The sequence below is a fragment of the Rhinolophus sinicus genome, chromosome 2 (assembly GCF_057876585.1).
Source record: "Rhinolophus sinicus isolate RSI-liver-muscle chromosome 2, RSI-T2T, whole genome shotgun sequence".
Lineage (NCBI taxonomy): Eukaryota > Metazoa > Chordata > Mammalia > Chiroptera > Rhinolophidae > Rhinolophus > Rhinolophus sinicus.
In genome coordinates this window covers 72148231-72163728 of record NC_142502.1, presented here as the reverse complement: position 1 = coordinate 72163728, position 15498 = coordinate 72148231, and the positions used below count along the sequence as shown (strand labels likewise).

Here is a 15498-nt window from a genome sequence, read left to right as displayed (position 1 = left end):
ACTCATTTTTCAGAGAAGCACTAATGATGGTGGTGGCTGCCTGACTGCTAGTTCAAAGAGAGCATGTTGATGGGACTTGCACTGGTGACCCACCATGTCTGCATGAATCCCACACTGGGTGGATGTGATGGACCCAATAAGGCTTCAGTAGTAGCAGCAGCAAGTAAGTCAGCCCATCAATACTTCTTGGTTGTGGTATTTTTTGTTTTGTTGTCTATTAAATAGACTGACTCATCACCCTTACAATCTGCATTAGTGTCTTTATTGTGAAATAAGAATTAAAAAAAAAACAAAAGAGTCAAAAGAGTCAGAAAAATGTGTGTGTGTGTGTGTGTGTGTGTGTGTGTGTGTGTGTGTCGCCTCTAGGTTCCAGACTCCCAGAGAATAGCGTTTTTTTCTTTGATCTCTCTCTCTCCCAAACTCAAAAGTAGGCATAGGAGCAAATAAAATTCATTAGCATATCATCCACCCTTTGGTATTATCTGGGAAAACCTTTACTCAATCTGAATGGCTTCCCTCTTCTGCCCAGCAGTGTCTCGGAGGTATTACGGTTAACAAATCAATGTTTTTAATGATAGCTATTGCAGCATTGACCCGCTCAGATTCTGCTGCTAATCAAATATTTTAACTTTTGATTAGTCAGAATAGAGATTACTCTCAGATCTGAACCACAAGATGCTGAAAATTTCCTTCGTTCTGAGCAACTCTACAATCTCTATCAAAGCATTAATGGTCTCCAATGAAACCATATATTTCTATAAATTGAATAGAACAGAGAGGCCAGGTTCACTGTGCTTCTCATTTACTTGTCCTGGAAAAAGATTGGATTTCCTGCACTGTTTTCATAATAAGTCAAGAGCAAACCTGAAAGCTGTCACAAATGAGCAAAATCCCTACTAAGTACCAGTTGTCTATCTCATCATCAAGTCCTGGAAGTGGTATTTAAAGGTGTAGAGAGGATGGCCTGACTTCGTGGACAGTGCCCTAGAAATAAAGACTACTCTCAGAGTTACATAAAAGCTGTATCATAACAGAGATGTTAATTTTATGATTTAAAACAATTTGCTAGGATTCTTACATCTCTTTCCAATCAGGTAAAACTCCTTTTATGGACTACTTTTTCTAAATCTGATAAAATTAAAAAAAAATTCCCAAAATTAAAATTTCAACGGTTCTTCTAAAGTCCCACCATTTTATTTCATAGACCCTGAGATTGATCTGATATTGGGTGGCCCACTGATAGTAGTTTTTCAGCCTTCCACAAGATATGTGAACTCTACTTTCCAGCCATACAAACAAATTGTAAAGGGTCTTTAATTAGTGGGCAGCAATATGATATCATTTCCAACATTGTTATAGTTCGCCCAAAAAAACTTACTCTGTCTCCTGGAGGTCCCATTGGTCCTGGTGGGCCAGGTAGGCCTTGGGTTCCCTACATGAAAAGAAACAAAAAAGTGGAATACTAACGTCTAAGTATTACTTTATCTTCTGTGCCTGAAGCCAATAAAAAAATTTTAAAAAGTAGAATACTATAATATAATTCCTCTGCTGGAACAGATACAGTTATTTTCTAAATGTGAAAGAAAGAACGAAAGGAAAGGAAAGGAAAGGAAAGGAAGGAAGGAAGGAAGGAAGGAAGGAAGGAAGGAAGGAAGGAAGGAAGGAAGGAAGGAAGGAAGGGAAAGAAAGAAAGAAAGAAAGAAAGAAAGAAAGAAAGAAAGAAAGAAAGAAAGAAAGAAAGAAAGAAAGAAAGAAAGAAAGAAAGAAAGAAAGAAAGAAAAAGAAAGAAAGAAAGAGGAAGGGAGGAGGGGAGGAAAGGAGGAAGGGAAAGAAAAGAGGGAGGGAGGGAGGGAGGGAGGGAGGGAGGGAGGGAGGGAGGAAACTTCAGGGTGCTCTGAAAAGACACAGAAAAGCAGAACCAAGAACAGTGCCAACCATACTGTATATGATCAATCAACATTCAGATACCTGACCAGACAAAGCACAGACATGATGAATAAGACCATAGTATGAAATAAAAATAATGTGAAGCACATAGCCAGACTTTTTCTCCTTTGCTGCTTAACCGTGGTTCAGCTTTTGAAGCACTACAAATGAACTTTTCAAACACTTGACAAGTAAAGGAAAAGGCAATTTCAAGAACAACTCACTGTTCGGCCCGGAAGTCCTGGCTCTCCAGCATCACCTTTCATCCCTTGGCGACCCTAGAGAAAGCAATGGGAAAACAGTTCCCAGGCGTTTTGTAAAAGCCCCTAAAATTTCATTTGGACAGTAGATGCATCAACTCTTTTGAGCAAGAAAGCCCTATTCCTTCACATGATTCATTTGTAGCTATATCAAATATACGTGTGTTTTTTTCCTTTCACTGCCAAGAAAAATGTATCTGTCCTCTATTATGGCACCTTAAAAGTAAATTTAGAATTAAATTTAAGAACTATTCAGTTATCATATTCTCATTCATACACGGTATTTGTTTTACCTTGAGATATAGAAAAAAAGTTAAAATATGAGCTTTAAAAGGTAAAATACCTTATATAACTTCAAATTAGCATTTGGAACAGAAAGCAAACATTTTATTTAAAAAATTTTAAAAGAAGTAATAACTTAGATGAGGTATATAACACAAGCTTGCCTTGAGGTCATAAATATTAGAAAAGGACTCCAGGGCTGCTACTGAAAGCAATTGCAAAGTTTTCAGGATGCTGAAGGATATATGTACTACTTATGAAAAAAATTGTAAAGGTCAAATAGGTAGCAATAATTTTTTTCTACACAGTTTCATATTATTATATATACTATTTACATATCTGAAATTATAGTCATCGTAGGAAGTCATCGCAATGACTCACTTTGTTGAGATCTCTGAGAAAACATTCGTTTGGCAAAACATAGTAAAAAATGTTCCAGTTAAACTCAGTGTTAATCCAACATCCTCACTTAATACAGAAAGCCTTTGTCCTTACTTGTTCTCCCGGAATAGAGAGTCCATTGGGTCCCTGGGGACCTGGAGGACCCTGGGGGCCTGGAGGACCTGTATCTCCACGAGGTCCAGGGGGCCCCTAAAATACACAAGAGAGAAACAACCACAAGTCACATAACGCTCATCCAGTGCTTAACACCCAGTCAGAAACTTGTCTTCATAATTCTGAGACACTAATCATAGAATCTTTACAAACATTTTAGAATCTATATATCTATAAAAGTATTTATTAAAGCCATTCCTTTCTTTCTTTTACTACACATTAAAAGAACAATTGGAAAGTGCAATAAATTCAAAAGAACACTTAAATTTCCAAAAGTCCTATTAGAAGTAGATTGTTTAAAGTAAAATACTTTATTGAACATAATCTATTCATAAATTTATCTACTATATTCATGAAATCAAAGCTCAAATTTCATCAGATTTGATTTATTTTAAGCTAGTCCTGATTTCTCTTAGACTTTGGCTTATTTCTGGAACCAACATATATACAAATCAAGCAAGGAAAGAACAGATATCCACTGAGTCAATAGTCTACGCTGGAGTTTCTTTGCAACGTATGTAGGTGGAAAAGGCACAAACTTGGAGGCAGACAGATCTGGGTTAGCATCCCAGCCGCACCCTTTCCTAACTGAGCTAGCTTGTCATTAGTGATATTAGGACAAAAGCAACACATTAACTTCATAATATATTGCTCCTCAGAAGCTTGAGTCATTTTATGGAAGACCAGTGTGGAACAAGTAGTTGGGGCCAGTGACCCCCAGAGAATGCATATGTAGCCATACAGCTCTCTGAGACAGGTGAAAAACAGAGCCACAGAACTGTTCCCAACCCTCTCCAGCTTTCCAGCAGGACTCTCTGCTCCCTGTAGGGTCTTCTGATTCATGGCCATGTCACCCCCTCAGCGTCCCCATGTTGCAGCAGAGCCCTCAGGTTCTTCTGCAGATTTCCCACGTGCAAGTCCTACAGCAGTGAGATGCTTCATACATTTCTTTCTCTGATCCATCATTTTGACATCCAGAGACAGGGCAGAGGTAATCACATTGCCTAAGGTACACTAAACTTGAAACAACTTGCTCAAGGTCACATTCCCCTTAGCCAAAATTTGAACAACCAGATGAAAATTTAAATGCACTCTAAAATATACTTACAATTGCCCCACTGATACCTCTTTCACCTCTGGGACCTTTAGCACCAGGTCCTCCCTAAAATACATAGTAAAAGCACAATTTAGGGTAAATGTAAGGAAAGTAGTAAGAAGTTGATACATAAAATTGCTTCAAGAAGCAGTACATTCTCCAGACAATCAGTACTTCTCCAGTTACTTACAAAATATTGAAGTAAATATTTCATATCATACAAATATCTGGGGAAAGAGAATTTCAAAACTTTGTACATTCTAAGTGTCTCATTTTTACATTCCGAACTTTATTGTTAGCAAAATTTGAAGTTCACTTGAAAATTTGATGTTTATTGGAAAAAGCAAGCATTACTTAAATACAGTAAAGAGAAAAATAAGTTTTGGAATTATATGAATGCATTCTTCAGGAAAAATAATATGCAAAATGAAGAGTATCTCTCAGAATCTGAGAATATGTAGTTTAGTAACAGGAATTCAGAGACCACTGAACAAAGAAAAAATAAATATGACAGTGGCATCCAATAATATTATCTTACAGTTAAAATCTCTGTTTCTCAAACACATCTAAGTCACAGTCAGGATAATTTTATGATTAAAAATATAAGTCAGGTAAATCACTATTAATAAAAAACATTATGGCAATTCCAGTGACATTTTGATTCTGTGTATCAGGAGCTGGTTTATAATTAACCTAAAATCAATTTACATTATTTGCTATGACCCACAGATAGTAAGATTTGGTGTTTTGAGGATATCTGAGCCATTTCTATGTTAACTAACCATTTTCTTAAAAGAGGCCAATGTTGCTTAGAGGTATCACTTACGTTCTGCAAAACCAGCCCAGGTCAGATGTTGTATTAACTAAATCAAAAGGTTCCACATTATTAATGAGCTCTATCACTGCAATGTTAATGGTTTACCTTAAACTTTTTTGGTTCCCCCCCACACCCGCCCCAAGGAATAGACCTACTCACAGTCTTCTCACTCAAGTTATTCCAAACCTCAATACTTTCAACCAGTGTTTATGATATCACGACATATGTAAACTATCTTCTTTATACGTTATTCTCATGATATGGCTATTCATAAGGTACACATAGCCTACATTCTAAACAAGTTGTTCTTGGGTCAGCCTCTCACCCGTGGCTCCATAACATACATACAAGAAGTTTTCAGGAGATGTAAGGAATTTTCAAAACTTATGTGACTACAGGAGGAAACCCAGATTCACATCTTTAAGAGAAAAGATCTTGACTACTAAGCCCATGTCACTCATTCCTGCATGGCTGGAGAAATGTGCTCAAACGTGTTCAGATTTTTTTCTTGATTTACTCCATTTCAGATCTCAAAACATACCACAAAAATGCTTTGCCATTTGGCTTGCTCTGTCCTAGAAAACACAGATGGCTGGAAGCATTATGCAAAAGAATGGTTACCCAAAGATGTAACATGAAAAACTAGGACTGTTTCAGTTTCCTTACCGCAGGGCCTGGTGGGCCTGGAGGCCCAACGCTGTCCTGTGTACATGTGCAAGCATTTGGAAGAGCGGGACATTTTGCTTCATCTCTCTGAAATTTCGAAAGAATATTCACCTATGAGCTGAGGGTAAAAGAACAACTTCCTTTCCCTACCCCCATTTATCTTATATACACAAGGAAATCTGTTTCCCAACTTGTAGAAATAATTTTTAGCTATCATTACAAATAGTCTTATGTTGAATCTTGCTTTGCTCCTTTGCATCTTTATTTTATGTTTTACTTTAGGAAAACTCACATAACAAATAAATGTTTACAAAACTACCCCTGGTAGTTTTGGACCACTGGTAATATCATCTAATTTTCTCTAAGCCAGTGTTAGGGAAATGCTGAGTATCTCAGCTATCAATGCCTGTTTCACTCAGAATAAAACCTAAAATCCTTTTCATGGCCTGCAAGGTTTTCCAAGCTCTTCAAACCAGAACCTCACCACCTTGGCCTTCTCATTGCCTACCCTTCCCCACCCCATTCTCTCTGATCCAGCCTCACTGACCTACTGGATGTTTCTCAGATATTTAGAGTACATTGTAGCCTTAGGGCCTTTGCATTTGCAGTTCCCCATGGCTGGAAAGTTCTTTCTCCATTATCCACATAGTTTGCTCCTTCACTCCTCAGGTCTCTGCTTAAACCTCACCTTATCACTGAGGGCTGATGGTACTCACCTGGCTATCTATCCCTGTATCCTGGTTTGTTTTTCATCTGAGGACTTTTCACTCTATAACATAGTCTATATCTACTTGCTAATTCTTTCTCTCCCGCTGCCTTCCCACTAGAATATCCGCTTTTCCCTGCTGGAACCCTAGCACACAAAAGAGTGTCTGGCTTATAATAGGTCCTCAATGAATATTTGTTGACTAAAAAAGGCATACTCATCCTGTGGATGTGTGCAGTCCATTGCTTGCCCAAAGCTTTAAATTCATCATCAGCATTCCACATTGTAACTACCACCACTTGCACAGATACTATGGGGGAGAGCCATCATCTCAAAAACAAATTTGACTATTGCTACCATAAACCTTAGATATCCAGAGATGTGATGGCTTGTTGTGTAAAATGCTGAGACTTTACAAACAATAGGAAGGATTTACAATCAGTGGGTTTACCAAACATGCTGACTCAACAGGACTTTTCTGTCTATGCGTAACCACACTGGCCCTTAAAGAGAACTTCCAGATGTGTCTTGTGCATTCCTGACTTCCAAGGGAAGGGTGGCTGGCCTTAGCTGTGGTAGCTGCAGCGCTCACACATAATCATGCATCCTGGAGACGCAGTTGCTAAGTGCTAATTCCTCTCCCAGACCATCCACATCCGCTTCCCTTATTCCTTGGGGACTAGTAAAACCCAGACAGGATTCCATTCCATTGTACTTACCTTAGAGGGAATATCACAGCATCTGTCTCTACTGGTCCACACTGGACTGCAGACGATATCAAAATTCTGGATTTGGAACTGCAAACAACCAACAGCAACATCAGTGAAAGATGCATGAGAAACATTCAAATTAATGTTTCTGCATTTTATCCTTTGCCAACCTTTCACAAAGCCTGTCTCAAGGGTACAAGCCCTTGAGAACAATGTGATCCTTACTTCATAAGGAAAGAACATGAAAACCTATGCCTAAGAGAAAAAGACAATAAAGTAAAGGCATACCTGAAATTCCCACTTCTGATTCACTTCCTTGGCTAAAATGAAATGTTTGATTGAGTTTTGTTTTTTTGGGTTTTTTACATTTTCTTTATTTAAAAATTTATTTCATTAAGAGTTTGAAGACTACACACATTTAAATCAACTCTTAAGAGTCTACCCTTGTAGAAAAATAACAACAACAAACTAATTCCTTACTTATTCTAAAATTGATGCTCCTCTTTTTATAAATTCTTACCTAGGGGCTGACTAATACTTTTTATGATTACCTTCAGCTTAACTATTTCAATATAGTACAATCATCCTTTGGTATCCCTGGGAATCAATTCCAGGATCCCCTGCAGATACCACAGATGCTCAAGTCCCTTACATAAAATGACAATAGTTACATATAACCTATGCCCAAATTCTTGTATACTTTAAATCATCTTTTGATTACTAATACCTAGTTCAATGTAAATGCTATGTAAATAGTTGATATACCGTATTGGGTAGAGATCAACTTTCTGGAATTTTTTTTCTATTATTTTTGATCCATGGGTGGTTGAATCTGCAAATGCAAAATCCGTAGATAAGGAGGGCCAATTGTATGTACTTTCTATCTTTCTACATTTTAAAATTAAACCTCTTTTCAAAAAAAGAAAAAGATTGTTTAGCTAGAGCAATTCTTTTATAACCCCAATATATAGTTGTTCTGTTTAAATATCAAATCCATTAAATAAAAGGTCTGGATTTTAATCACAATTACATTAAATTTGCGTTTATTATTTTTACATTGTGGAACAAAAATTTCACTTTGGCATGTAGGAGAAGAAAATTCTGTCTATGGGAGAAAAGCTAAGTTAAATAAATGTAATTTTAAAAAATCATAGAAGTAAAAGATGGCAGACTTGCTTTTAGAACAATATTATTATCGATTGACATTTAATATGAACTTAATTAGCCTGTTACAGTGAAAACCCTCGATTTAAAATTGTATTACTAGATAGCCTTGTAAATAGGGTTGGCATGCTCCCGCCTCAAGCATGAGCCAGTGAAATCTGTGAGTAATACAGTCAGTTGGCTGCCCTACTACATTGATCTTGCCTGTGAGACAGACGGATGATGACTCCTCCGTGAGAGCGTGTGGGCTCTAGTGATGGTCAGAGCCAGTGTCCACAAACGCTTCATATCCTGACTGCCCAAATTTGTATTAAGTCACTATCTTTGAACAAAAACATGAATTAAGATCTCACTGATTATCTTGGCAACGATTTGTATTGTATTCTCCCATTTAGTCCTGTTTCAAGATGACCACATGATGTTCTCCGATGCCTTGACATCTTATTTTGTTTTTAGCAATAAAATGCACTATTATATCCTGTCAGTAGCATATTCTCTCAATGTAACTTTTCCAATGTTTCAATTTGACCAAGGAATTTAACAATTTAAAACTCACTGAGAAAAAAACGAACAGATTATTTTTAAAACGCTGTTTCAATCTTAACACAAGGAACCAAGAAAAATAAAAATGTGTTACTTACTGTGGCTGATTTCCTCTCCCCTTTAAGTAGTTTTCCAAGAATTTCATAACCATCGGTTGTAATATTTCCAGCTTCTTTGATGTCTTTTTCTATAATTTCATAGCAGTCGATGTAAATCTTAACACTTTTTGAGGTCACAACAATATGAACCTACAAAGATCATATGTTTCCATTATAAATTATCTACCACCAAAAAATTGTCTGACTTCTGCATATTTCAGATCAGGGGTTTTAAAATGTATTATTTAAGCTATTCTCATTCCAAATCTAGAGTTTTAGACTAAAAATCCAAGATCAAGCTGCAAAACATTCGTGTCATTTATTAGCCATTTCCAATCAAATGACCCACTTAACCTCTCCGGGTCTCAGTTTTCTTCATCCACATGTACATGCCTGATTTCTTATTCCTACCATGTACTCTTACTGAGATGTCCAGAAATAAGTAGTAGATGAGGGGACTCTGTAAACTATTAAGAGCTAATTCAAATAAAAGTTAATAAACCATTAATATATTATTATAGTCAGTACAAAGGAGCCTCAAATGTCTTGCACTGATTTTGCTAAATTAAATTTTAATTTATTTCCTAATTTCAGTCAAAAGAACTTGCACATCATGTAGATACCTAACTAACATAGTTAAGAACTAGCTCATATCTTCTAAAGAGACTCAGCTCTGGAAATCAGTAGATTCAAGATTCAGTTTCCTTACAAGTAAAGAATCCTTGTGTTGATTTGTTGTTGTTTTTTTATCTGATATTGAGCACATTCAGAATCTTAAGAAATTTATTAGTACAGATAATAAAACATCTGAATTTCAACAATGTGAAGAATGGTTGTGGGTAATCTTTGAGTTTATAGTTATGTTGATATTTTCCATTTGTCACAGCACAAATAGTCAAGTAAGCACTTCATGATTATTCTGAAAAGTTTGACTCCAAGTTAAAAGGAACAGAAATTCCCTTAAATACTTTGCATCAATAGCATAAGGACAATGTCTACAGAAATTTTTAAACAGTAAGTGTTTTTCTCAGAAAATGACCACCAAAACATTAATTTAGTGTATCTATAAATGATTAATATGAATAATATGTTGTATTTCTATAAAAGTGATCATAGCTTGCTAACAATAAACTTTATACTCCCCCAGCACAATCATCTAATACTGAATTCAAGAAGACCATCATACAAGCATCCCTAAGATATGTATTATCTAGTAAGAACTAAAATTTATTTGTTAGCTCTTGTATAAACAATCTCAGAGGCAAATATTACAAAATATTTGAAAAATCAATATCCAGAAAAATTATTTCAAACTCAAAACTTTTAATTTGTAACAAAATTATTCCAAATACACTAGTCACTAATTGCCAACCATAAAGAAGCACATGCTAAAAACACATTTTGCTACAATTTCTTCCATATGTTTTACTGTATTTTAAATACATACATAATTACATTTTAGAGTGGGCTCTTCATCTGTAGACCTATGTCCCACATATTTAGGGACTATTTCCCAACTGTGAAACATTGTTGGTCACAGACGAGTAGAAAGAAATGGAACATTGTCAACTCAGCTCCCATCCCAAGTTCTGTCCTTCCCTAAAGCTTCATTTTTCATCTATTCTCCTTTTTTCTCTTAATAGAAACTTCTCACTTGGATCTATGTCATCCATCAATAGACTGGAGACACAAAAAGCTTTTCAAGCAAATTCTCAAAAAGCAACAGCTATCTGCCATTCCTTCCTTAAACTCTTTTAGCTTATCCCCTCTCTTCCAAGAGCTCCCTACATGTCATTTTCCCTAATTTCCTGCTATCCGAGTATTACTCATTACCCAAAAGATTGAAGGATTTCAGTTACCAAATTACATGGAAAATGAAAGATGAGTGTTTGTATCCTTGGATCAATAAAGAATACAAATAGCCAATAGTGATTGAAGTTGGTACTTTAATTGATGGTATAAATGAGAGTGTGTGAAAAGAATGGGATGGAAGAATGGAGGGGGGAAAGAATACAATAAAAAAGTAGAGGAGAAACTAATAAAAGAAACATGTCATGGTTTAAAAAAAAAGGTAGAGAATTTGAGGAGAGAACAGAGCTTGAGAAAAGGATAAAGAAGAGGCACTGTATAAAAGCTAAGAATATACATACCTCTCTATAAAAGCAAATAAGGGAGGAAATGTCAAAAAATATCTTGATTCGCAATAATTAATGACTGTCACCATAGACCTCTGCAAAACACTGCCTTTTTTTTTTTTTGCTCAAGTAAAATGAAGCATTTGATGAAAGTTTGAAAATTAAAAAAATAATAGTCCCAAATGGTTATCAGTTGGCTAACAGAAAACTAAATTTCTAGTATCTTCAGTGGGTATGGAAGGAAAAATGAAGTAGTCTTTTAGAGTAATTTATTCAAATGTAAGTTTAATAGGTGTATTAAGGAGCCAAAAAAGTCCATATGAATTTTGCCAGATTCAACATTGGATAAGGAGCGATTGAAGCTAATATTTGTCAAATTAGAATTTGCTTTCCCAATGAGGTATTTATTTTATCACCCTTCACCATAAACATCTATAAACTATTAAGTGGATATGCGATTATAATTAACAATCTTTGTTTTTCCTTCATTGTTCCTTTGCTACTTACTAATGTGTACATTGCAGCCTCTTTGAGCTCCATGAGAAGAGTTCCTGGCTATCCTTAGCAAGAATCTGATTAATGAATAAGAAACACATTCCAGAAAGAAACCAAGATTCTCAGGAAGAGAATCAGCAAGAAATACAGCTAACCCTACTCAAATGCAGAAAAGTCCTTCCATTTTCATTTGAGAATCAGAGTGAACTAGAAATATTTGTCTTCTATGTATGGGGACTAACTTTCTTAGTGCCATCTTGGAAAAATTTTAGATCACTTGTGCAATAAGTGATATTTCTCCTTTAACTTAATCAATAAAGAAATATCATTAAAAAGTCCATTGCTAACCTACATTGCTCTCTTAATTTCTAATGTTCCAAATTTCAATATTTTTATTTGTCAATTCATTGTCTTTTAAAAACCTGATAGAAACTCTTTATTAGCCTTGGATGTTGACATACAAAAAATTAAAATCAACAAAAATAGACAATACCCTCAGAATGCATCCTAGAACTTTTAATAAGATTTTTCAGAGAATTCATGTATGTTCATGTGAAAATTAATCTCATAAACAATTATTTTGGTAGATGATAAGTTTTAGACTGGGATATTTGTAACTTTATAATAAACAAGCAAGCTTACTTGTCTCTATAAAATAGTACTATCAATTAAAATACAATCCACAAAAATTAAGCTTTTGAAACAAAATCATGTAAGGGTTCACAATAAATGGTAGGTAGAAAAAATAGGCATACAATATAGTATATGCTACATAACTCAAATTTTGAAAAGATATTAGCATTCAAAGTATATCAAAATGTTAAAAATAGTTCTCTCTTGATTAATAAAATTATTGTTTTATTTTAAATTTTCTTATTTGGGTTAATGAAATTCTCTAAGATTTTGTTTTTAATCTAGTTTTTCTAGATTATTATACATTTTTTTCAATTATAGTTGACATTCAATATTAGATTAGTCTCAGGCATACAGTATAGTGGTTAGACATTTATATAAATTACAAAGTGATCCCCCCAATAAATTTAGTACCTTCTTGAAACTATACATAGTTATTACGATATTACTGACTATTTTCCTTATGTTACAAAATAGTCATGAGGAAGTAAATAGTTTGTTTTTCAAAAGACATAGCCTATGTTTCTACCAATTTCACATGACATTTTAATAAATAATAAAATAAATTAATTTAAAGTTTTGTCATATTCTTTTTTCTATAAATAACCAGATAAGCTTATTTTTTACCTTATGAAAACTTCCATAAAATAATGTCTTCACTTCTTCTGTGTCAAATGCAACAGTCTGCACTTCACCTCTTGTATCCTTGTTAAAGAATGATAATGTCTTGCTAGAAGCTGTAATTAACACACAGTTGCTATTAAATCATATGCATGGTATATCTTATATTGAAAGTATTAACATATAATTCTTGTTGGAGAGGTTTCTAAAAAATACAATAATTTCAGTTGAGATAAAATGTAATTAGAATATTTACTAATATGTTATATTTTTAAAACTTTAAACATAAAAGCATATATCAAGTAAATACATACATATATATGTATGTATGTATGTATATATATTTAGAAGGCTCTTAAAGAGAAAAGAGAAGGAAATAGAAAACACAATAAAAAATATGTATGTTTGTGCCTTAAAATAAGATAAAAATCCTTACGGTCTGCTATCACTCCAACTTGTGGTTTGTAGTCTCTGTCTGTAATTTGCCAAATTGCAAAAGGGTCACTGGGAGTTTCTGGGAGAAGTCTGAATAATAATATAATCGTGTACGAAGGAGGGAGTCCATTTGGGTGTAGATCTCTGTTAGTTAATACAAAATAAGTAAATTAATTACTTAATAAGGATTTCTCACAAGAAATAGAGAGTATTTTAAATCTTTGGACCAGAATCTCATTATGGGCAGTATTAGAAGTCATTTATAATAAACTGCTTCCATAAAAGAAAGGAAAATTTCACGAAAAACATCAAAAGAACACTAAAGGCCAATTATGTAAGTAGTAATAGAATATTTATATCTGATAAAGTCACAAAGTCTGGAAAATTGCCAAATGGTCTTTTATCCTACTGTTAATAACTAATGTTTTCTAGACACACAAATGATTATAAAACTATATTATAACTTTAGAGTGATAAACATTATATCTATGGATCTAATTTAAAGAAAATAAATCTTACTAAATATACTTAATTTCCAATGTCAGGGGTATGAGATCATAAATAAGATGGTTTTAATTTCTCCCTCTGTATCTCTAATAGCTTTTACACTTCCAAATTCCTCCCTTGAAATAAAATAAATCAAATAATCTCCAGAAACTCACATGTTCCCAAAAATAAAACCAGTAATAAATGTTAAGGACATGTACATGTGCAAACGTTTAGAGGTGATAAAGGGATATGATTCAATTAAAAGGAAATGTTTCTTGGCTCTAAGTCTGTAAGACAAAAAAATGTGGTTCCATGTGTTCTTCCAGGTTTGAGTCAATTATTCAGGGAGTATCTTTGAAGCAGAATTGATGGTTTTCTGTCTGAGACCACTTAATAACACTTTATCTGAAGGTAGGAAAAAGGCCCTGATAATCAACTCTTAGGAGCTATTTGTTCACGAATTTTGACATAGGGCACAGAATTTCTCTTGAGATTTCATGTCCTTGTACCATGCCACTGGTACTTCTGGAATGCAATGCTGCCTTGCTTCTTAAAACATATGTTCTGGGCAAGCTGCTGTGATGTTTTCTTCATGTTAAAAAACACTACTATCTTCATAATATACCATATTAAAAATAATATCTTCTCCATATTAATTCATGTCTAACCTTGTCCATTTTTCTCCTTCTTCCTCAATGAATGCTTATGAAAAAAATAATTGCATTTATGCTTCTTTCAGCCATAAATTCTGACTCTTGAGCAGACTATAGGCTGTTGTTAGTTAAAATGTAGGTATCGTATCTTGAGACAAGTGAGGATTAAACACTGGGTATTAAGGTTCACTGAAAAACCTAAAACTGCGAACCAACGTGGTTAACCATAAAAGAGTTAGGAACTTACAGTGTGGTCAAACTACAACAATATGATCTCTGCGTCCTTAAAATAAATTCATTTTTGTTTTAGTCTGAATTTTCCGTCAGCTTTCCCGAAGCATTTCAAATTTCAGACAGCATTTTCTGACCCTGTCCTAAGTTACTGAAAGCTTTATTTCTTCTTGTTCTTTTCTCTCCACAAGTTGCCAAACACATATTTCTCAAGACTAAAATGTTTTCATTCTAATGAATAAGAAGTACATGTTTTGGTTATCATACCAGGTGCAAACTTTCATGAAGTAAAACAACGAAATCTGCAGCTACCCAACAGACTGCCAGAGCAATCTAACCCACTGCCTGTCTGAACATGGACAAGCAAAACTGCTGCGGTCTTTCACCTTCTGAAGGTCTGAAGCACTGAAAAGAATGCTGCTCTCATTTTGCACTTATTTCATCCAGTCCTCTGCACTAGGGGGGAGAAATGTTCAAAATAACAAGCTGCCTTCCTGTGCAAACAACCTCCCTTAGAAAAAGTATAACTACGATCTTAGCCTTAAATTCAAAAGGGTCAGTAGCCATAATATTGCAGAATCAGTTGAGGTTCTTAGTTCTGAAAAGGCCAAGGCTTGAGTCCTAGTCTCATGTGTGACCTGATTGAAGATACTTAATCCAAGTATATTGAAGGAAATTAAGCAAAGCCATACATAAGGAATCTTCTGACAATTCTGAAATTCTAGGATTCTGAGAAGGCAGCAAAGATTCTGAGAGCCTCAGAAGAGAGTCTGGCCCATTATAAGAAACAGAAGCTTTTGTTGGTACACTTACACTGTAGGCTGATTTACAAAGGCATTCTTCTGAAGCCTGTACGATGCGTAGCTGGGAAAAGACCCTGACTCCAAAGAGACTCCTTGTACAGATGCAAAATTCTTTTCTGTCAGGTTGTATGCTTCAAGCATCTTAAAACCTTTACATCAGAAAAGAAAAGAAAATGTTGC

The 15498-nt window shown here is 34.7% G+C and overlaps 1 protein-coding gene across 3 annotated transcripts in view; it reads right to left on the bottom strand.

Annotated features, from left to right (window-relative positions):
* Window positions 1-15498, bottom strand: part of COL12A1 (collagen type XII alpha 1 chain) — a 113465-nt gene that overhangs the window by 14659 nt on the left and 83308 nt on the right. For all 3 annotated transcript variants that reach the window (XM_088795601.1, XM_088795600.1, XM_088795602.1), the window contains 10 exons: window positions 15329-15467; window positions 13144-13286; window positions 12714-12823; window positions 8824-8973; window positions 7028-7105; window positions 5603-5689; window positions 4132-4185; window positions 2964-3059; window positions 2151-2204; window positions 1379-1432 (listed from right to left, as the gene is read on the bottom strand). In XM_088795601.1, coding sequence (XP_088651727.1) covers window positions 1379-1432; window positions 2151-2204; window positions 2964-3059; window positions 4132-4185; window positions 5603-5689; window positions 7028-7105; window positions 8824-8973; window positions 12714-12823; window positions 13144-13286; window positions 15329-15467 — 965 coding nt within the window. The remainder of the gene's footprint in view (window positions 1-1378; window positions 1433-2150; window positions 2205-2963; window positions 3060-4131; window positions 4186-5602; window positions 5690-7027; window positions 7106-8823; window positions 8974-12713; window positions 12824-13143; window positions 13287-15328; window positions 15468-15498) is intronic.